The sequence below is a fragment of the Papio anubis genome, chromosome 8 (genome assembly GCF_008728515.1).
Source record: "Papio anubis isolate 15944 chromosome 8, Panubis1.0, whole genome shotgun sequence".
NCBI lineage: Eukaryota > Metazoa > Chordata > Mammalia > Primates > Cercopithecidae > Papio > Papio anubis.
The window spans coordinates 135,930,460-135,954,933 of NC_044983.1; the positions used below are offsets into that span (position 1 = coordinate 135,930,460).

Below are 24,474 nucleotides of genomic sequence, written 5' to 3' on the forward strand. Positions count from 1 at the left end.
ATATAATGTAAACACCCAGCACATAATCCAAAACATATAATTAAATCTCACCTTGACACATTCAGTTCATTGCTTATACCGTGATATTTCTGGATAAATATTCAGGCACCCAGCATATTTACTACAACTCTACTTTCAATTTAATATAAGTAACTATTTAACATTTGGTTTTACATTATTCTCACATATAATTATCAAGCCTTTCATATTTCCTCAGAAGTAATTATTAGAAATACAAACCAGCACAAGGCTAAGAGTCTTGTGGCCACTAGGAAACTCTATCCAAACTGAACTAAAAATCAACACATAGAATAGTTTACCTTATTATATACCAATCTGGGGCAGAAAGCTAAGGCCCAGGGGCTGCCATCTGCTTTTGTAAATAAAGTTTTACTGGAACATATTCTTGTTCATTCTTTTCTGTCCTGTCTATGGATGTACAATGACAGAGCTGAATACTTGGGACAGAGGCTGCATGATCTGCAGAACCTAAAATATGTACTACATGGCCCTTTAAAGAAAAAGTTTAACTATTCCTGATCGAGGCCATATTTTCTCTCTTATACATAGCCTGGTAAAGCCCTACAGAAGTTTAGAGACAGTGCATCTATCATATTTCCCTGAAATAACTGCTGAGTAACCCTCTCGAAGACAAAAACATTAGCCCGACTTGATTACTCCTATAAAACGATGTAACTGATTTTTGTAATGACAATTCCAAAGTCCTACAAAATCACAACACAGTAATTGTTCAGAATTTTAGGAAGAGATAACCAATTTTTAAAATTTGCATTTTTGAAAATATAAAATGCACAAGAATACCAGCAAAGGTAAGGCAGACATGGTGTTGGGTGATGATGACTGATGTGGTCTGTTTTCTTGGCCTAGGTGCTATGTAGAAATGAACTAGTCAAGACAGAAGTCACTGGCCAGGCCTTCTCTTGTATCTTAAGTCAAAGATTTAGGAATAGGATTAAGGATGTACTGAGACTTAATTAATGTAGTCACCACATGGCTTACTCTATGAATTATAATTTATTGGACTGTTATGTGGTAAATATTTACAACGGAAAGCAGAAGGCATTCATTTGATGCACACATAATGAAGGACACCAGAATGACAAACATCTACCAGGTGTTCTCTAGGTGTCAAGCACTGTACAGGGCACTGAGTATGGAGTGGTGAGCAAAACAAACATGGTCTTTACCCCCAGGGAGCTTAAGGCCTTAGAGGACAAGAGGAAGAGACAGACAATAATCATTTGTAAACAATGTAGCTTTAATTAGGAATCATTAGGAAGAAAAATATCGTAGTCTTGTGTGACAAAAAATACTAAGGGAAGACTTAAATATGGTGGTCAGAAAAAGGTTCTCTATTGGAGGTAATGTTTAAGCTGGGGCCTGAAGCATGACAAGAGGCAAACCATAGGAAAGGAGGAAGAGGAAAATCATCGCTTGAGGGCAGGTAAGGAAGAGCTTGATGTGTACAAGATCCTTGCTCTTGAAGAGCTTACATTTGGGAAAGAAGACCTATTCATGCAGAGCTCACTCAAGCTAGCTTCTTCAGAGGAGGCACAAACCAAGAGTCGGAGGAATGGAGGTGGAGAAAATTATTTTTAAGGGCTGGGCACAGTGGCTCATGCCTGTAATCCCAGCTCCCTGGGAGGCTGATGCAGGCAGAGCCTAGAACTTTAGAACATCCTGGGAAACAGCAAAAACCCATCTCTCCAAAAAAAAAAAAAAAAAAAAAAAATTAGCTGGATATGGTGGCGTGCATCTGTAGTGCCAGGTATCTGCAGCCCTGAGATGAGAGGATCCCTTGAGTCCAGAAGGTGACACAGCGAGACCCGAGAGAGACCCTGCCTCAAAAAAAAAAGATAACTGTTTCTAGCTAAAGTTACCTGGGAAGCCATCAGAAGAGTCCTTTGCTGAGGTCTCTTCTTGTATGAAGTTTTCTCTTGTTTTGTTTTTTGGAGATAGGGTCTCATTCAGTCACTTAGGCTGGAGTGCAATGGCGCGATCTTAGCTCACTGCGACACGGGCCTCCCAGGCTCAAGTGATCTTCCCATCTCAGTTTCCTAAGCAGCTGGGACTACAGGCATGTGCCAACTTGCCCAGCTAATTTTTTTAATTTTTAAATTTTTTCATAGAGACGGGGTTTCACCATGTTGCCCAGGCTGGTCTCAAACTCCTGGGCTCGAGTAATCCTCTCACCTCGGCCTCCCAAAGTACTGGGATTACAGGCGTGAGCCACCACACCTGGCCTCTTTTTGGGAGATTTGTTCTTTTCCTTTCTTTCCTTCTTTTTTTTTTTTTGAGGCAGAGTTTGCTCTATTGCCCAAGCTGGAGTGCAGTGTTGCTATCTCGCCTCACTGCAACCTCCCTCTCTGGGGTTCAAGCTATTCTCCTGCCTCAGTCTCCTGAGTAGCTGGACTACAGCTGCATGCCACCACACACACTAATTTTTTGTAATTTTAGTAAAGACCGTTTCACCATGTTGGCCAGGCTGGTCTCGAACTTCTGACCTCAGATGATCTTCCTGCCTTGGCCTCCCTAAGTGCTGGGATTACAGGCGTGAGCCACCGCACCTGGCCTGGGTGATTTGTTCTGATTTTGTAGCAGGACAAGGGGAATGGTCATAGAGCCCTATTCCTTCACTAGTCTATGAGCTCCATCAGGGCAGGGACTGCGTGTGTCATGCTCACCTCTACATTCCCAGAGTCTGGGCAGCATCAAGATTAGGATCGCTTATATATCTGCACCAATTCCAGTGCAAAGATGTGTAATGGCATAAGTACCAAAGTATAAAGGAAATGTACATCAATCTACCTTTATACATAAAACATGATGGTTTACCTGGAAAAATCTGTAGATAGGTGCTTATACAAATTTAGACATTAATTTGCAAGGCAAAATAATAAACATAGTTGTCTCCTAAAAGTCAAAACATCATTTTTCTTATTTCTTTAGATACAGTTTGGATTTCACAGATAGAAAATCAAATGGAGTTCCACAGAAATTTCTAGAAACTTACAGGCTTCTTGAAGAAATTTCTCTCTCACGCTGTCCGAAGTACAGTTTTTACATGTTTTAATTGCAACCGCCAAAGCTGGATTCTCCTGTGTTAGGGAAATTATAGAATCACACACACATGCAAAAAGGTTTGCTATATTAATCGATTCATGAAAAGCTGTCTGTTTTGCAACTATGTGGGTTATGGACCACACAGAATCAGAAAGGCAAAATCTCAAGAATGAGAGGAATACTTAAAAACAGTATAAAATCTCCTGAGAAAAACGGTCATGCATGTGAAACATTACAGCAATTCATTTATTCATTCATCTACAAACATGCATTGAAGATACACCATGTGGCTGGTACTATTATAAGTGCTTGGGATACACTGGTGAACAGCAGAGGCAGCAGTCCCTGTACCTGTCAAGCTTACACTCCAGTGAGGAACACAGAGAATAAATAAGGAATTAATTACATAGTATGTTAGAAGGCAACTGCGTTACAGAAAAGGGAGAGAGCAGATCAGGATATGGAGACAGGGATGGAGGCTGCTGTATAAGGTGCACCTCACTGAGCAGATGAGACAAGAGCAAAAAACTGAAGGAGGGAGGAGAGGGAGCTGGCTAAGGAACAGCAGGGAATAGTGCATAGTGTGCTTAAGGGACATGAGCAAGCCAGTGAGGCTGGCACAGAGGGTGGAAGGTAGGAGGGTGAAGATAACAGAGTCAGAGAGGAACAAAGGGGCCAGACCACACAGGGTCTTCAAGGCCAATAGAAAGATGTGGCTTTTACTCAAGTGAAATGGAGAGCCAAGGTAGGGTTTGGACATTGGAGTACCATGGCCTGACCCAAAATTTTGAAGGACCATTCTGCTGTGGTACTGAGAAATGGCTGCAGAGAGGCAAGTTTAGAGATACAGGGAGTTCTATGGGTGGCTACCAGAGTACCCCAGGTGACAGGTGATGGTGGCTTGGACAAACATGGTAGCAGTGGAGGTGGAGAGAAGGGCTGAGATTCTGGCTATACTCTGAAGCTAGGGCAAAGGTGGTTCATGATGCAGGTGTGAGAGAGTCAACTTCAGGTTTTTGACCAGGAAAACTGACAAGATGGAAGGGGAAGATCAGAAGCTCGGCTTGGGATGTAATAAGCTTGAGATGTCAGTAAGACAGCCAAGTCACACAGGTGAAGTGACCAGTAGGATACTGCGACTGGCGTTCAAGAGAGAAATCTGAACTGGACATAGAAATCCAGAAGTAGCCTAGCTCATCTGACTGGACGAAATCACCAAGAGGGATGAGAGAGGTCCAAGAACTGTGCTTTGAAGCTCTTCAACATGAAGAGGTCAGGGAGAAAAGCGGAAAATGTCAAAGGAGACTAAGAAGGGATGACCAGGAAGGTAGGAGACAAACCAAGAAAATGTGTTGCTCTGAAAGCCAAAAAGTCATTATGTACATTTATTACTGTCTTTAACATCATTTTATATATTGTAATTATATATAACACAGAGATAATATTGTCATTTACGTAACTACTGTCTATTCTCCATCACTAAAATGTAAGTTTCAAGACAGCAGGTAACTTGCCTGTCCTCTGTGTCAAAAAATCCCCATTAGTATAGCTGATGCATATTATATGCTCAGTAAAGAATTGTAGAATTGCCGGGCGCGGTGGCTCAAGCCTGTAATCCCAGCACTTTGGGAGGCCGAGACGGGTGGATCACGAGGTCAGGAGATCGAGACCATCCTGGCTAACACGGTGAAACCCCGTCTCTACTAAAAAATACAAAAAAAACTAGCCGGGCGCGGTGGCGGGCGCCTGTAGTCCCAGCTACTCGGGAGGCTGAGGCAGGAGAATGGCGTGAACCCAGGAGGCGGAGCTTGCAGTGAGCTGAGATCCGGCCACTGCACTCCAGCCTGGGCGACAGAGCGAGACTCCGTCTCAAAAAAAAAAAAAAAAAAAAAAAAAAGAATTGTAGAATTAATGTTATTAATATCTTTCTTTTAAATGCAGATGTTCATTAATAAGTTACATGTGTCATATTTTAAAAATACCTTAAATTGTGTTTTCTTTAACAAATTAGCTGTCGCATATTTTCAAAATACCTTAAGTACCTTTATTTATTTTAGACTTCACACTAGTTGTATACTATATGTTTCCAGGAAATAAAACATTTTCAAACAAGAGAAATTTGAATGGTAAGAGAACTGCCTCATCGGCTCAGGGACTGCAGTCCCTTTCTTCACCTCCGGAGGAGGCATGCCCATGTGCCAGATGCCTCAAGGAAGGGGTTCAGGTGGTAATGGTGACATGGCCCTTGGAGGACAGAGTAGTTGGCTCACACAGAATGTGAACAAGAGCTCAGAATATCTATCTACTAAATGTTTGAGTTTACAACCTTAGAATCAGTAACCATATCTGTGCTAAAATATAACCACTTTGCTTTGAATGAGTTAGTCTTGTCTTCCTTAATTAGACTGTACACTTCTTTAGGACCATGACCATGAATTATTTTTCCAGCTAAATATGGGGCTGGCGGCAAGTAACAGGTATACGAGAAAATCGTATGGTTGGTATACTGTATAACTGACAGAAAATGCCCATTCTATAGATGATCAGAGCAACAAAATCTTCCATAAGACCATAAAACCATCATCAATCCTGTCAACTAATCAAATACTCAGTAAATATGGTGCTTTATTAAGACAGTCTAAGGAAATGTAAACAAAATACTGCTCTTTAAAGACCTAGGGTTTCCAATGAATGCTAAGCATAAGATTCCATAGCTGGCAAATACACAAAACGCCACATACGAGCAGATCAAGAGGCTCAGCCATCAGTTTGGTGAATAGGACATGCGGCTAGCAGCCGCTAAAGCGGACAGCAGAGGTATGGGGAATGCTCAACTGTCAGAAGGGCCAGTTACAGAGATCAGACTGCTGGAGAACGGGTCAGTTCAAAGTAAGTAAGACCAGAACATGTGCAAAGGCTTTTTTCTAAAAACTAAAAAGTTACTAATCTGTAATTACTCGAAATAGATTTTTAAAATATTCTGTAAAATATAGGCAATATTTAAGGAAGAGAGAAGTTTTTCATTGTTCAATGAAAGTAGCACCCTGTGACCACTATGCCTAGACAAGAGATCCATGATTAGGCTCTGAATCAATAACATCTAGTAGACATTTAAAATATCTTAACAAATAAATCTAGAAAAAAGCTATTCTAGAATGAATTAAGAGAAAATTAGATTTAATAATGAATTTTAAGGCTGGGAATAATAATGAGAGAATGTGCAAGTGATCAGCAGGTGCCTGAAGAAAAGAAAATACAAGCCTGATAACCTTGCCTAATAAAGAAAAAAATATGTGCCAATCAGATAAACTTCATGTTTACTGACTCTCAGAATGAAGGTCAAAATTCTTACCCTCAAGGTTCACACAGCCCCACACATGCCCCCTGGTGGCTCTCCTAGCCTCCAAAAGGTTTCCTTTTGCCTTCCCCTTGTTTCCTATCCCTCTACTCTGCCGTCACACGGGCCTCCTGGTGGTGTCCTGTCCTGCCCTGCCTCATGGCCTTGGCACTGGCTGTTCCTTCTGCCTAGAACAGGCTTCCCCATGAGAATGCTCATGCTCCACTCCCTGTCTTACTGCAAAGCTCTGCTAACACATCTTGTCAGAATGTCTTTCTGACCATCCCATGTGGAACAGCATCTTGACCTCGCCTTGTCCATGCATTGTTTTTCTCAGACCCTCTTGGGATTTAGTGTATGTCTTTTTTGCCTGTCAACTTGTGCCTCGGGTAGAATTAAGTTATATCCCCCCTGCACCATCTAGAAACAGTAGCTGTCACAGAGCAGACAATGGTTACAAAATTGCTGAAATAATTAACTGAATCTGAAAGTACCCAATGGTAGGTCCTTGCCCATGAAATTTATGCCAAGTTACATTTTGAACAGTTATCAAGAATGCTTGATAAAATATTATTTGATTTTATAGAATACTAAAGAGTATGTTCTAGAAAAAGGATTTAAAATAGAAACTTACAGAAATGAACAGACTGCTTTGCACTATAAAATTAGACTCCCACATTAAAAACAAAACAAACATATACAATATACACAAGAAAGGTATTTAACAGGCCGGGCATGGTGGCTCACATCTGTAATCCCAGCACACTGGGAGGCTGAGGCAGGTGGGTCACTTGAAGTCAGGAGTTCGAGACCAGCCTAGCAACATGGTGAAACCCCATCTCTACTAAAAATACAAAAACTAGCTGGGTGTGATGGTGTGTGCCTGTAATACCAGCTACTCGGGAGGCTGAGGCAGGAGAATCACTTGAACCTGGGAGGCGGAGGTTGTAGTGATCAGAGATCACACCACTGCACTCCAGTCTGGGCAACAGCGCAAGGCTCCGTCTCAAAAAAAAAAAAAAAGAAAAAAGAAAAAGAAAAAGATATTTAACAAAATGTGAATCCTCAGGGACTGGAATTCATTCAACAAACATTCAGTAAACATTAGATTATCGGCCGAGCGCGGTGGGTCACCTGAGGTCGGGAGTTCAAGACCAGCCTGAAGAACATGGAGAAACTCCATCTCTACTAAAAATACAAAAATAGCCCAGTGTGGTGGTGTATGCCTGTAATCCCAGCTACTTGGGAGGCTGAGGCAGGAGAATCGCTTGAACTCGGGAGGCAGAGGTTGCAGTGAGCTGAAATTGCACCACTGCACTCCAGCCTGGGCAACAAGAGCGAAACTCTGTCTCAAAACAAAACAAAACAAAACAAAACAAAACAAAACAAGGCTGGGCGTGGTAGCTCACACCTGTAATCGCAGCACTTTGGGTGGATCACAAGGTCAGGAGATCGAGACCATCCTGGCTAACCTGTTGAAACCTCGTCTCTACTAAAAATACAAAAAATTAGCTGGGCGTGGTGGTGGGCACCTGTAGTCCCAGCTACTCGGGAGGCAGAGCTTGCAGTGAGCCGTGATCGCGTCACTGCACTCCAGCCTGGGTGATAGAGCGAGACTCTGTCTCAAATAAATAAATAAATAAATTTAGATTATGGCTATTTTAAAAAATCATCTTGTATTTTCACAACTAAAATGGATTACGTATTTTAAAAGTGAATGAAATACAGTCCACTTATCCTGCTATCAGCTGTGTGTAACTCATGGTACTCTGGGAACTTTAGAATGCTTACCTATCAGGAATTGTAGAGATTATAGGAAGCTCAGAGATAATTTAGTTAAATTCCAGTAATGCAGTCACCTTATCTCCCCGCTTCTCAAACTGAGGCAGAGCCAGATCTAAATTTGCTTGTTGTTGTTTTTCCCACTAAATTTGGATCCATTGCTCCTTCTACTCCACTTTGCCTCTAAGTGCAGAGTTAAGAGAATGTGGAATATAGATAATACCCCATAGTTTAAAAAAATTGAAGGAGTAAAAACAGCTAAAATACATAATAAATCATACAATTTGATATAAGAACAAGAGTAAAGGCTTTCAAAACTGAACTTTAAAACACTGAACTAATTTGGTTAGTTTATTGGTGGCAATTATCTGTTACTTCTGATAAAAACCTTTTATAACTTTTGGGTTATAAAAGTAATGCTCAGAGCATCACTAGTACACATGTAAAGGACACTTAAAAATGGGTAAACATGGAGTCACTGAGGAAAAAAATGGCCATTTGTAGTTTCCAAGCAGGGGTATAAAATAAGAGTTAATTTTCCCTGTTATTGTAACTTTATTAGAGCCATCTCTGTTCACCTGCTACTATCCTAGTTCAAAGACAGTTTCTTGAGCAAGCATGTCTGTCATGTGCCACAAAGTAACATTTTGGTCAATGATGGACCACATATACCACAGTGGTCTCATAAGAGTATAAAGAAGCTGAAAAATTCCTACTGCCTAGTGACATCATAGAAATCAAATTTCTTATGTGATCATGGTGATGCTGGTGTAAACAAACTTACTGTACCGCCAGTCATACAACAGTACATAAATTATGTATAGTGATTAATACATGATGATAATAAATGACTACGTTACAGGTTTGTGTATTTACTATACTTTTTCTTTTTCTCTAATATACTACACTTTTAATTGTTATCTTAGAGTGTACTCCTACTTATTTATTTTTTAGAGGCAGAGTCTCACTGTCTTGTCCAGGCTGGAGTGCAGTGGTGTGAACAAGACTTACTGCAGCCTTGACCTCCTGGACTCAAGTGATCTTCCCTCAGCCTCCCAAGTCGTTGAGACTACAGGTGTGCGCCACAAGGCCAGGTTAATTTTCAAATTTTTGTTTGAGACAGGGTCTGTCTTAGTTGCCCAGGATGGTCTTGAACTCCCGGGTTCGAGTCATCTTCCTGCCTCAGTCTTCAAAGTGCTGAGATTACAGTCATGAGCCACCACACCAGCCCCTTCTACTTATAAAACAAAACAAAACAAGAAGTAGTTAACTGTAAAACAGCCTCAAGCAGGGCCTTTTGCAGGTATCCAGAAGGAGGTATTGCTACCCTAGGAGATGACATCTCCATGCACATTATTGCCACTGAGGATCTTCTGGTGCGACAAGGTGTGGAGGCTGAAGACAGTGATGGGGATGATCTCGGCTCTGTGTAGGCCTAGCCTACTGTATGTGTTTGTATCTTAGTTAAGAAAAAAGTTTAAAAAATTTAAATAGAAAAAAGCTTAAAAGGTTCATGATGTAAAAAGGTTACAATAAGCTAAGGTTAATTTAATAAGAGTTTTTAAGATAAATTTAATGTAGCCAAAGTGTAGTGTTTATAGCCTATAGTAGTGTACAGTAATAATCTAGGCCTTCACATTCACTCACCAACTCACCCAGAGTAACTCCTAGTCCTGCAAGCTCCAATCATGGTAAGTGCCCTATATGAGTGTACCATTATTTTATACTTTATACCGTATTTTTACAGTATTTTCTATATTTAGATATACGAATACCACATGCTACAACTGCCCACAGTATTCAGCACAGTAACATGCCGTACAAGTTTGTAGCCTAGGAGCAACAGGCTATATTATATAGCCTAGACGTGTAGCAGGCTAGACCATCTAAGTTTGCATAAGTATACAATGTAATGTTTGCACAATCATGAAATCGCCTAAAGATGCATTTGTCAGAAAGTATCCCCATCATTACACATGGCACATGACTGTACTATTAGTCTAAAATGTTATTTAAAAAATCACCAATCTAATTTAAAAAGACATGCAATAACAAATGTTGGTGAAGACGTGGAGATTTGCACTCTTATACACTGCTGCTAGTAATATAAAATGGTACAGCTGTGTTGGAAATCATTTTGGCAGTTCATCGAAAAGTTAAACATTCCAGCCTGGGCAACACCATGGGACCCTGTCTCTAAAAAAAAAAATAATAATTAGCTGGGAATGATGGCACACACTTGTAGTCCCAGCTACTTGGTAGGTGGGAGGACCACTTGAGTCTGGGAGGTTGAGGCTGCAGAAAGCCATGATTGTACCACTGTACTCCCTTGGTGACAGAGTAAGACCCTGTCCTAAAAAAAAAAAAGAAAGAAAGAAAGGAAGAAAAAGTTGGCTGGCTCAGTGGCTCATGCCTGCAATCCAGAAGTTGGAGACTAGCTTGGGAAATGTAGAGAGACGCTGTCTCTACAAAAAAAAATTAAATTAGCTACGTGTGGTGGCGCTTGCCTGTAGTCCTAGTTACAAGGGAGGACAACTTGAGTCCAGAAACTTGAGACCACGGTGAGCCATGATTGCGTCACTGCACTTCAGCCTGACTGACAGAGCAAGATCCTGTCTGTCTGTCTATCTCTCTTACACACACACACATACACACACACATACAAACACACACACAGAGTTAAACAATAGTTACCATATGATGAAGCAATTCCACTGACAGGCATATACAAAAGAGAACTAAAAACATATATCCAGGGCCAGGCACGATGGCTCACACCTGTAATCCCAGCACTTTGGGAGGCCGAGGCAGGCGGATCATGGGGCCAAGAGATCGAGACCATCCTGGCCAACATGGTGAAACACCATCTCTACTAAAAATACAAAAATTAGCTGGGCGTGGTGGTGCATGCCTGTAGTCCCAGCTGCTCAGGAGGCTGAGGCAGGAGAATCATTTGAACCCAGAAGGTGGAGGTTGCAGTGAGCCGAGAACACACCACTTCATTCAGCCTGACGACAGAGCAAGACTCCGTCTCACCAAAAATATATATTATATAGATAATACATATAATATATTACATATCTTATTATATATAATATCTATATTACATATATTATATATAATATCTATATTACATATATTATATATATATTTCCACGGAAAAACTCATATATGAATGTTCACAGAAACATTTCAATGAACCTGAAATATGAAACAACCAAACTATTTATCCAACAGTGGATGGAGATAAACAAAAGGTGGTATATATCTATACAAAAGAGTATTTGGCAATAAAAAGGAATGAAGTACTGACAAATACTGCAACACGGATGAACCTTAAAAACATTATGCTAAGTGAAAGAAGCCAATAATAAAAAACCCATAGTTTCATTTATACAAAATGTCCAGAATATACAAATCTATAGAGACAGAAAGTGAATGAGTGGCTGCCAGAGGCTGGGGAAGGGCGGAATGGGAATTAACTACTAATGGGTATAAAGTTTCTGAGGTGAAGAAAATGTTCCAATTGACTGTGGGGATAGCTGCACAACTCTGTGAATACACTGAAAAGCTTTAAAAGAGTGAACTTTAAAAGAGTGAACTTCATAGTAAGCAAATGATACCTCCATCAAGCTATTATTAAAGCAATCTTTTTTTCTTCTTTTTTTTTGGGACGGAGTCTCGCTCCATCACCTAGGCTGGAGTGCAGTGGCGCCATCTCCACTCACTGCAAGCTCCGCCACCTCCCGGGTTAATGCCATTCTCCTGCCTCAGCCTCCCTAGAAGCTGGGACTACAGGCGCCCGCCACTGCTCCCGGCTATTTTTTTTCTATTTTCAGTGGAGACTGGGTTTCACTGTGTTCGCCAGGATGGTCTCGATCTCCTGACCTCGTGATCTGCCCGCCTCAGCCTCCCAAAGTGCTGGGATTACAGGCGTGAACCACCACGCCCAGCCTAAAGCAATCGTTTTTAAAATTTATTGATCTCTTTTGGAGGGTAAACTGGGGCAAATCAACGTTCCTTTCTCAAAAATGTGGGTAAACTAGGTATACTGACTGTTTCTGACTCTCGTCTGATTTGCTAATTCCATCCAAAGAACAGTCACCTATAAAAACTATTACCGATGACAAAGGCTGAAAGAGTAAAATGAATAAAAGGCCCAGCCTTGTAGGAGCTATTGTTGCCACTTTTTGGTTTCTGACTATGCCAAGTATAAGTTGACATTTATGAAGAGCTTTATAAAAGACACCTGTAAATATTAATACCTAGAAGAACTAAGGACTCATAAAGACAAACAAAAGCAATTTAAACTTAAATAGTCAAAATTAATCTAGTTGTTTGGTAGTCTTAAAAGACTTACTGGACTCATATAAATGCCTTGATGTACATCTCCAAATTGGCCTTCTCCAATACATCGTCCAAGTTCTATTCTTTCTCTTTGAATCTCATAATCCCTGGCTGTAAAACATAATTCACATATTAATACTTAAGTAAAATATTCCAAACGTAGAACTAACACTTGACATATTTCTTGATCATCCATAGTAAAAGTTTCATCTGTGGCACATCAATCTATGAAAATGCTTTAAACAGAGTGGAATTCTCTTAAACGATATTTTCACAGGAATTCACGTAATTAGTTATGGTATTAGAAACTACTGAAATAATGAGTTCTACTAAAGGTAGATATTTTTCATGTAGTTCCTAGGAGTTTTTAAATTTCTGATTTATTTTATATCTATTTGATAGTTTTCTAAATAATTGCTCCAACTATTAAATTATATGCTTAATTATTAAGAACTATTAGTTTAGGTATTAATATATGAAGGCTATAAAAGCACAGTTATTTAAAGCAATTATTTTACAAATAACTACAGTTTGTAAATATGGAAGCAACATAAAATTATGTCATAAGTAAACTTTATGTTTTGAAAGTTTAAGAGTTTTCCACTTCATGATAATCCTAGCTCTATATTACTCATGGAGCTAAAAGAGTTTAAAGAGGTAGTTTCTCAAAACTAATTCAAAATTAGATGACTCAAAATCAAGGTAGGACATATCAACATTATAATCATAAATACTTTATACTTTTGAGACAATGTGCCTCAAATTAATGTATTATTATTGTAATTTATACAAAATAGATTATTCAGTAGGTTTTTGAGGCACATGGAAAGAAAATGCCCATTAGGAATGTAACAGATTTAATTATAACCCATTTAGCTACTTTGTATTTTGATTTATTTCAGGTAAGAAACTCATCTCCATAGGTTATCGCATATATATTCCAGTAGTGTAATCACCAATGAAATACACCAAGAGCCAAATATTTTTACATGTTCTCCCTGGTTTATCAAATTATAAATACAGAACATTCAACCCAAAATTTAGATAGTTATTTTCCTCTTTAAAATCACTTTAGCTAGTAGTTCCATTGATTTAACAGTATGAGTAAACCAATGACAAATAGTTTAAAAATAAGTTAACCAAAAACTGAAACATCCCATATCACTCCATAGGTTGCAATTGCAAGCAAATGCAGTTAATTTAAAGGAATCCTGTTACCTTCATCTATTCCATAGCTTTCTGTATTGCAATTAAGAGAGAAAAAAATTGAAGACCTTGCTTAGAAATAACTAATAGCAATTAGGTTAACAACACAAACTTGAAGAGAATATTTCAATAATAATTTTTAAAATATTTTAAGCACAAATATGAATTTAAAAGAACTAAATACAAGTAAAAACTAAGTATCTTCAAGTTAACTCAATGTTAGTTAAACAATGCTTTAAAGTTCCTGTAACTTATTTTTGTGGGGTATGGATGAAATCCATGTTGGACATTTACTGCTCAAGTATAAATAATAAATATAAAAATAAAAACTGGAGTACCTGCAGGAATGTACAAGTGACTATATGGCTAATCAAAAAAGTAAACAAGTGCTTTGATTTTTTTTTTTCTTTCTTTTTTTTTTTCTGAGACAGGGTCTCACTCTGTTGCCCAGGCCAAGTGCAGTGGTGCAATCAGGGCTCACTGCAGCCTCGACCTCACAGGCTCAAGCAATCCTCACACCTCAGCCTCCCGAGTAGCTGAAACAACAAGCACGTGCTACCACGCCCGCCTAATTTATTTTGTTTTTGGTAGAGACAGTATCTTGTTATGTTATCCAGGCTGGTAACGTACTCTTAGACTCAAATAATTCTCCTGCCTCTGTCTCCCAAAGTGCTGAGATTACAGATGTGAGTCACCATGCCAAAAAGTTAAACCTAAGTTTAAACAATTTTCCAAACTGATACTGGCAATCAAAATGTACACACAAGTTTCAGCTCTGGCCTCTTTCGAATAACTCTCTAGTCAAGAAGCTCTTGAAAGGGGACATGGGTCCACAGGGCACAATGCGCACTTGAAAGGCAACACTGGGTTGTTTCTCTTCATTCTGGTAATGCTTCCTCAATGTATACAGAACATTCAAATAAGAATATTTACAAGAACATTTATACAACAGAATAAGGCACCTATAACATTTATTTTACAAATATATATAGCTCTACTAAAATCAGGACATTCAGATTTTGAATTAACTACTAAGACTTCTGAAGACTCTTTAAAAGGCAGGTTTAATTTTTTTTTTTTTAAACTCAAGCCAGTACTGTGTGGAACATTAAAAAAAAAAAAAAAAGAAAGAAAAGAAAATTAAAAAATAATTTTTTTAATGCAAATGAAATTTCAAGAGCTTATCTAATTCAAGATCTGGAGACTACATACTCCAACATGAGACCTGGGGCTTCAAGACTTTCCTTAATCAACAAGTTGCATATCACAGAGAGAAGCAGAATCTTGACATTTCCAAGCTGTATGAAGGTCCTTTAAGAGTTCTGTTTCTCTCCCCACACTTTCCATCCCTGAGGTGTACAGACTGACGATGGTTAGAAGCTATTTGTATTGGTTAGTCAATGGCAACAAAGAACAAACAATTTCAAGGGGGAAACTGCAAATCTTTGAATATATGTGTGTAAATGTATGGGTATACATGTGTGTATGTATGTGTATTATACATATATGTGTGTGTATATATATTGTGTGTGTATACATACACACATTCACATATATACTTAACCAATAATACTAATTTTCTACAGACAGAAAATACCCTAATCAATAAAGGTTCTATTACAATAGAGTCAGAAAACAAGATTACAAAAATCCTGTAACTAAAAATTATTACAGACAATTGAGTTTTAGGCTTCTGACCTTTGAGTGGGCATATGTAAGTAATACAGAATGGTAAAGGTTGAAAAGAATATTTCTGTTCAGCACCCAAGAAGTATTAAAAATGGCTCTAAAAAGAGAGTAAGTATCAGTAACTTTTAAATGCAAGGAGGTATCTGTCAAGTCTGAGCAAGAACAAAATCAGAAGTTTACTTACTTGAGGGCATGGTGTAAGTATCTTCTTCATCTATAATCTCAGCATAATCATCTGTTTCTGCAGGAAAAGAAACAAATATGTTGAAAGAGGATAAACAACTGACCTCCTGGTATTTCATACAATTAAAACAGGCAAAGTGATCTGCTTAAATCCTCCACCATGCTGAAATATTCTTAAAACACTATTACTCAAATTTTGCTCACACATGAGTCATTTATGGAAATAAAAGTGACATCATTGTCCAATACGTTATAATACACAGACTTGTTTATCGGAGAGCAAACAGGGCTAACACAGAAAGCCCTTGTAAAAAAAAGAAAGACATGAAACAACTATGTATATGCTTCAAATTAACCAAGCTACCAACCGCAAAGCTCTTCCTCAACTACACCAAATACATGTTTAAAACTACAGTTGTCTACTGGGCTTTCTCCAAGTAAGACCGGTATCTCCAAAACACAGTATCTGATTTTATTAACAATTAGACTTGACAGCATAATCTGAATGGAACCTTTAGAAAATAAATGGCAGCCTAATTTTTGAGATTAACTGTGCTAATTCATTCCATTTGCTCAGGGTTGAGAAATGCAACAGGAATTTGTTTCCTAACTTCCAAACTCAGATATTTTAGGCATTAATGTCAAAAGGGTAGATCTAAAAAGAAAAAAAGGAGAATAAGCAGCATATTAAAATGAGGTTTTCTGAGATCATGTCAAGAAGTTCCAAGGTATCTATCTACTCTTTTTGGGTAATACAACAACTTAAAAGTTCACCACTATATTAATGGGAAATTTAAAAATACCCATCTGAAGAAAACAGTCATTCATGTGGGTAACAACTATACTGAAAAATCACTTCAGCCTTGTCTTTTTTCTTTTTCTGGAAAAAGGAAAATCTTTAGCTGCTCCATGTATAAGGATTTTAACTGCTGGGCCATTCTTGTGAGTCAGTAAAGCAGGGACAGTATTTTGTGATGCATCATTTCCAAGGAGCTCTATTTTGATATTTTGACCTAGCATCCTTGTTTAACACCAGAGAAACTAAAAGCTATAAGTTCTTTCTTCTGTGCTGCCTTATTACTGCATTCAGATATTAAAGGTATAGAATTCAAAGAAAATAGAGAATATATATGGTTTACAGTCACTGGGAATCAATCATTCCACATCTATGGTAATGACTGAGATCAAATCTACAAGTGGAAGAATTCACTTCTTACTATATAATCATCATTAAAAGTGATTACAGCAAAAGAAAAGTTGGGGAAGCAGAATATAACACCAATAAATCAATTCTCTTTAAGACAGTTATTATTTGTAAACTATTCCTAAGTCCTATATGACAGGCAGACAATCTATATTATTCTTTTACATTTATAAGAATACTCATATTTAAAAAGTTTTAATAGACTCCAAATCATACATTCTTTTATTTCTGTATTTCTCCCTCTTAATCTGTTTTCAGCAAACACTAAGAACAGTAAATTGGCATCTGTAGGCCTATAGCTCTGCTTCTGTGTAAGATGGCTTATCAAAAGACCCTGTGAAAGAAAATTTGGGGATGGATGGAAGCTGCTAACACACTTGCAACAAAAAGGACTAAGCGAGGGAGGAATCTACTCTAACAGCTAAGGCAACAGAAGCCACACAAATGGCCATTCACAATCATTTCTCTTTTGATTCCACAGTTTAACATGCTCAATTTTGTGATGCTCTCCTCAGAAAATGAATGCAACTAAAGCTGCCTTTCCACACAACAGCCCTGGCACCCTCACTGCTTCCTTTCATATAAAGCATGTGCTTTTAGAAGTAAAGCACATGAGTTGGCTCTGCTGCAGCAGGATTTTGGGAGAAAGAGCCACTCAAACTCTGCACCTCTGCTTCCCTTCCCAAGGCTGCCCTGTAACCCAAACTGCTGAAGAGTCTCTACAACCCTGCACGTAGCTCATGGCGTTACTAAGCAAATGTTTTGCACTTGTCACCGCAAGTACCACAGCTTCATATGGCTGAAAAGGTTCATTAAAAGCCTGTTCAGAAACCCAAGTCTCTCAGGTGACAGGTTGTAAAATGCCTTAATGAAGAAGGGTATAAAGCTGCTGCTAACACCAGTGGCAGTGACCTCCAACTGAGGGCTTTACCATGCACCAAAGCTTATGTTGGCCTAGAGCCAATTCTGGGTTTAGCCACCTATTCAGAGATCTCTCCTCAAACTAATTTGCCCCCATCTCATTGTTCTTAATCATGTTCCCTGGCTCATTTTCCTCATTACCTAAAACAAACTGATATAATTTTGTTTCCTGTGAACTGTATGCCCACCTCTCCAGAATGGAACAGACACCAGAGTGGAACCTTCATGTATCTTGCTCAACACTGTGTCCTCAGCAGCTAAAGCAGTGCCTAGCACAGAGAAGGTCTCTCAAGAAACACATGCTAAACCAAAAGAATGAATGCAGTGCAGCAATCAGTAAAGGAACACTGTACCTCTAGGAAACTGAGGCAAAGGATTTAATCTGTGTGAGGCAGCACAGAAGTGAATGGCAGAGCTGCAAAACATGTGACAAAATACACAAGCCCATTTGGGGAAAAATGCTTGCGCTTTGGAAAGTCACTTCACCTGGCAATACTTCAGCTGTGCCCTCGTGGGTAAAATAGCATCATCCACCTTGTAGGGTTGTTATGAGGATTACAGGAGACACAACAGAAAGTGGAGATGTGCCCTGCACATAACAGATAATCAAGCAACAGTAGCTCTTCTTGTTTTGCTGCTTCTGAAGGCTCTCCGAAAAGGACCTGGCAGTTGAGGATCTAGGATTCCCATGTGCTGATACTCTCAGCCAATCTTTTTGGTTTGACAGCAGTCCTTCAGGGACTGTTTCATTTTATAAAATCCTCAGTAGAGATACCAACCTCTAAAATAATTGTGAAGGAGTAAAAAGAAATAGGCTAATATGTATCAGGCGAGCACACATTGTTGAAAATATCATGTTGCATATATTTCAGTTAATTCATACAATCACAAGAGAAAATCTGTAAATTTCGTCTTTTTTTTTTTTTTTAGTTGTATGAATTGATATAAAATCTTTGTGGATGTATCAAAGCTGTCTGGGAATTACTTATATTTGGGGTGCAGGTGTGTGTACTGTGAGGTAATGTGAATAGAGAATTCATGGAGTAAAATCAGCAATGTTGCAGGTATATGATCTGCAAAAGTTTATAACCTTCTATATATGAGTTTTCAAATTGTAATACCTGGTGTATATTTCTAAGAATTCTTTTTTTGTTGTCTCTGAAGACAGGGTCTTGCTCTGTCACCTAGGGTGGAGTACAGTGGTGCAATCTTGACTCACTGCAGCCTTCACCTCCTGGGCTCAAGTGATCCTCCCAAATAGCTGGGACTACAGGCATGCACCGCCATGCCTGCTAATTTTTTATATGTTCTGTAGAGATGGGGTTTGTCATGTTGCCCATGCTGGTCTCGAACTCCTGGGTTCAAGTGTAATCCCAGAATGCTGAGAATACAGGCAGGAGCACTTCACCCAGCCTTCCCAAGAATTCTTGACATTGATGTGGTTGTATTTTGCTTTTCTTTCCTGGCTTTTAGGATTGTGAGATAGTATTACATTGGTATAATAGGTATTTTTACATACTCAAGGGCCCTAAAAAATTGGAGTCCAGCCTGAAACTTCTGGGCCCTCCACATGTTAGTGTAACATAGTTTAAGGAAAGTAGAAAAATTACCCCCCAAGGTTTAATTCAAAAAATAAGGAAAATAAGAAGAAAAAAGGAAACAGGTTCAAAGGCCTGGGCACAAATGAAGCTAGGTCTGCATTCTATATTTAATAATGACATTGACCACTAATCATATTATTGGGAGCTTACCATATACTAGATTCTGTTGTAAATAATTACATATATTGTCATTTAATCCTCAGCAAAATTCTTTGAGGTTGTACTATGATCACCATCCCTATTTCACAGGCAAAAAACTGTAGCATACAAAAACATGGGCCACATTTGGTCCATGGGCCTTACTGACCAAGAATAAGTGACTAGCCTTACAGCTCAGCTTATTCACCTGTAAAATGGGTTAAATACACTTGCCCTGGCTAATTCATAGTATTAAGAAATTCATAGGTGGGGAAAATACATGAAAATGTTTGCAGACATTTATCTAAAATTTGATGCTTACAGAGTAATCCTCACAACAACCACTTGAGATCTTTCCCAGATGAAGACCCAAGAGATAAAGCAATTTGCTCGTAATCCCTTAGCTAGTCAGTTGCTGACTGGATGGGGCAGTGGAAAAAGGGCAAGGCTGCAGCCTAAGACCTGACCACTTGCCTCTAGCAGCCTTAGAGTCCCTCTTAATCCTTTGATTATCACTTTCCTCACCTGCAAAACAGTGAGGACAATACCCAGTGATATTCTGAATGACTGCTGTGAGAATGAGAAATCAAGTCAGTAAAGTGTCATGTGCAGAAAGCTCTTGATGAATTGCAGCTGCTAATTTATTATCACAGAATCAGTCTAAAAATGAAGCTCAAATCTCTGACTTCAAATCCTGTAAAGAACATGCACTTTTAAGACCTTTTACTGAAATTGCTTAGCTCGTTATACTCAAGTTATCAATATCTCTATCCTATTACAAAAATGAACATAGGTGAAATCATCAGTAAAAGCATTCTTTCATTTAATCAGGAGGAAAAAAACATAATTCCTTCTTTTCTTTCTTTTTCTTCTTTTTTTTTTTTTTTTTTGAGACAGAGTCTTGCTCTGTCGCCCAGGCTGGGGTGCAGTGGCACGATCTTGGCTCACTGCAAGCTCCACCTCCTGGGTTCACGCCATTCTCCTGCCTCAGTCTCCTGAGTAGCTGGGACTACAGGCACGTCCCACCACACCCGGCTAATTTTTTGTGTTTGTAGCAGAGACGGGGTTTCACCACGTTGGTCAGGCTGGTCTCGAACTCCTGACCTCAGGTGATCTGCCCACCTCGGCCTCCCAAAGTGCTGGGATTACAGGCATGAGCCACCACACCCGGCCACAATTCCTTCTTAATTTTACTTTATAAAATCTTACTCTTTTAGTATAAAGGAGTTTAGTTTCATGCAAGCAGTATATCAAGTAGATGGGAAACGTAAGACATAGTATGTGATTTTAAACTTTTAAATTTCTACCTTAAGTGCTATCAACTGTTTGAAAAACCAGTTATCATTATTGCTGTTATTTCCCTAATTCTGTTAGTTTCTGTGAGTCTTTAAAATCATTTTTCATTCTTTCCTTTCTACTATCTCATTCCCAAACTAAGAATTATCATGTAGATACTATACTTGTGAAACAGAGTGTATGGACCTCTACCATTTATGGCTTTCAAGTGTTACTAATTTTGCTTTTGACATTTTTTAAGAACTCTCAGAAAAGTTTTAATAATGAAATCTAGAAAATTTACTAGGAATACATACAACTCAAATTTAACACTAAAATGTGATTAAGAAATTGATAGTTATCCTTTCCATGCCAAAGCCCTAAGCAATTTTTAAAATATCATTTTTGCATACCATTTTGTACTTGGTTCTGTTCGATCAAAAGCACATTTTGCCTTTCATTAAATACTAAACTATATTTATTTCCATAAATAATTATCATCGCAATAACACAAATGTGAAAATAAATATTACCGTCCCCACTAATTTCATCTGCAGATCCAGGTGGCATGCAAAGAAAGGGAAGTAGGGAACAGAGGGAGGGAGACATAGGAAGGAGAAGAGGGAAGAGAGGGGAAAACACTATTAAAATGACAAGTAAACCAAAGTGTAAGAAAAATAAAAAAAATTACCCCCCAGGGTTTAATTCAAAAGATAAAGAAGGATTGTAGTGGTAGTATGTTTACTTGAATCTGAGGGCATAATGCCAAGTTTAAAGCTGTCATTGTATTACATGAAGTTACACAGCTAAAGTATTAGAGTGTAAACTGGATTCTGCCACACTAAGCAAAGTTAATTTGACTGCCTCTTACAATTAAATTTTAAAAATGGTTTCTACCTTCCTCAAAGGGAACTTGTGTCCCCTCAGATAAAAATGCAAATAAGCTAGTTATTAATCTGTATGTTTAGTTATAAGAAGGGAATAACCCCTTAGCAAGCCCATTCCAATGAGCCAGTGGGATTTAAATATTACAAGGTAGACACAGGCCAAGCCCACTACTATAAACTGTGGGGAGTGCGGTACTTGAAGCTCTGCTGACAACAAAGGTTACCATTTAAGTTTGCACGGAAGAAATTTTGTTTTGAATAGTTTGGAGAAATTACTGTTTCAATTATTGTAAACAATCTTTGCTTTTCTAGAAAATGCTCCAAATGGTATAGCTGTCTCTACTATGCAGCAGCCCTAAGTATCTGTCCCCAAAGCATGAAAAGCAGACAACTAGGGAGTCACTATGACCATTCTCCTTCATTCAGTTGCATGCTATATTAGGAAATCCATAATGCAAAAAGTGTGATCCTGCTGACCTCTGTGGGAAAACACTCAAACAGCACAAATGAAACTGAGAAACAACTTCTTGCCCTGTCATGCATTTAAAAACCAGCAAACAGGCAAACAAAAAATCTTCTCTTCACGAGAGTAACCCAAAGATGGTCAGACATAAAACCTTGCCCCCACCCCAACCCCGTTATTGCTTCTGAACAATGAACAGCACATACACTAATATTCGATAAAGCTACGATCTGTTCAGGATAATCTATAAGCATCAAGTTAGAGTTAGTTTCTCTGGAGTGCTCTGGTTAATAGGAGAGCCTGTGCAAATATGAGTGCAGTACCCGTAGAAGGAGGATCATGGGAACAGAAGACCAAAGGGAGAAAGCGCCTAGCTTTCTTAACTTTATGTTGGCAGTGACTGACTCCTTTATAAAGAGGCAAGAGGGGAAAGAGAAAAATAGAAACAAATTATTTCAATACAAAAGACAACTTTTGTTACATTTAAAGGCTTATCTATAAAAACAGATACAAAATTGCAATGCTTTTATTTTGACCATTGGCATGCCTTATTTCCTACTATGATTGACTTGAGTTTTAAAAAACATACTAATATTTTAAAATTTAATTTCCTGTAGATTAGCACTTGATACAGAAACAAGACTTAAGACTCTCCCAGCCCTGTAGAGCCAGCCAATTGAACATTCAGATATTTTTTCAAATGACAACATTTAAAGGAAAAAACAAAGATCAATAAATAATTCAAGACTCTTGTGAACACATTCAACCATAAAGAAAAAAAATAGCAGAAAAATAGCAGTTCTTCATTTGTGAAACAGTTTTACGAACAACTTTCCCCAAATTATTATCAAAGACACTCACAGCTCTTGAGTTATATACTTTACATAAATTACCTTAACATAAAAACCGGTGATGAGGATCTTTGAAAACATAAATTGCAAAACCTCTACTAGCAATATTGATTCATTTGCTCACTCATTCACGTACTCAAAGCTCATTTTAGAGTCAAAAAGCTGGATCAATAAGACACATCTCAGCTCTCCAGAAGCATATAGCAAAATGAGAAAACAAGCAGCAATTGCAGTATGGTAATAGCAATAGTGCACAAGTGTGAAAGTGAAGTCAAAGCCAGGGACGCAGGGATGTAGCCCTTTAAGACGCAGCAGTCATTAACATATGACAGACACAGGTAACATCAACATTTAACTGCATACTCACAGGGTATCATAAAGAAAGATCAGAAGTATGGACCCAAGAACAAGGGTCAGGAATGTTTGCCCACCAAGATGGTAACAATCTTATTGACATTGTCAACACATTAGGAACAGAAATGAGAACAGAAATGTACACTTCAGTAATATTTTTCAAACGGCATGCTTTGATCCTATTAACATTTTTTGTTTGTTTGTTTGTTTTTGAGAAGAAGTCTCGCTCTTATCCCCCAAGCTGGAGTGGAATGGCGCAATCTCAGCTCACTGCAACCTCTGCCTCCGGGTTCAAGGGATTCTCCTGCCTCAGCCTCCCGAGTAGCTGGGATTACAGGCACCTTGCCACCACGCCCAGCTAATTTTTTTTTTTTTTTTTTTTTTTTTTTAGTAGAGTCGGAGTTTCACCATGTTGGCCAGGCTGGATTCAAACTCCTGACCTCAGGTGATCTGCCCACCTTGGCCTCCCAAAGTATTGTGATTACAGGCATGAACCACTGCGCCTGGCCGATCCCATTAACATTTACTGACAATTTCATCTTATTGCTTGATTTGAAAAGCTACCTTTACACACTCTAAATTTCTGGAGTTTGTATATGATGGCCCTAGAGTAAAGTATAAACTGGTCTCTCAGTTAAGAAGATGGGCCTGCCAGCCTGTGTAACATAGCAAGACCCTGTCTCTACAAAAAAATTCAAAAATTAGCCAGGTGTGGTGTCGCGCACCTGTGGCCCCAGCTATTGAGGAGGCTGAGTTGGCATGATTGCTGGAGCTAGGAGGTAGAGCCTGGACCACAGAAGCAGAGCCTCTGAACTCCAGCCTGGCAACAGAGGGAGACCCTGTCTCGCCAAAATGGGCCTGACAACTGGATGCACTGTTTGATGTGGGATGGGATTTTGGACTAGAGGCTGGGAAAGGGAAAGATCAGGAAGCAATAGCAATACAGGACATTATTGGGATGAAATAATTTGGACTGTGGATAAGAGCATTTCTTCAGTATTAAATTTCCTGATTTTGATAATTATACTCTGATCATATAAGATGACATCTTTGGTCTTAAACACACACTGAAATGTTTATAAGGGGCACCATGTCTGTAACTTGCTTTCACATGATTCAAGGAAAAAAACTAACAACAACAAAAAAACCTAT

General features: G+C 38.7%; 1 protein-coding gene across 45 annotated transcripts in view; it reads right to left on the minus strand.

Annotated features, from left to right (window-relative positions):
* Positions 1 to 24,474, minus strand: part of PTK2 (protein tyrosine kinase 2) — a 322,010-nt gene that overhangs the window by 99,151 nt on the left and 198,385 nt on the right. For 16 of the 45 annotated variants that reach the window (XM_017962371.2, XM_021942917.1, XM_021942935.1 and 13 more), the window contains 6 exons: positions 22,441 to 22,524; positions 21,301 to 21,318; positions 15,630 to 15,686; positions 13,769 to 13,789; positions 12,564 to 12,661; positions 3,035 to 3,119 (listed from right to left, as the gene is read on the minus strand). In XM_017962371.2, the coding sequence (XP_017817860.1) occupies positions 3,035 to 3,119; positions 12,564 to 12,661; positions 13,769 to 13,789; positions 15,630 to 15,686; positions 21,301 to 21,318; positions 22,441 to 22,524 (363 nt within the window). Of the gene's footprint in view, positions 1 to 2,711; positions 2,793 to 3,034; positions 3,120 to 12,563; positions 12,662 to 13,768; positions 13,790 to 15,629; positions 15,687 to 21,300; positions 21,319 to 22,440; positions 22,525 to 24,474 lie in introns of all 45 variants that reach the window. The other 29 variants (XM_021942938.1, XM_021942931.1, XM_003903198.4 and 26 more) reach the window with 6 other exon arrangements.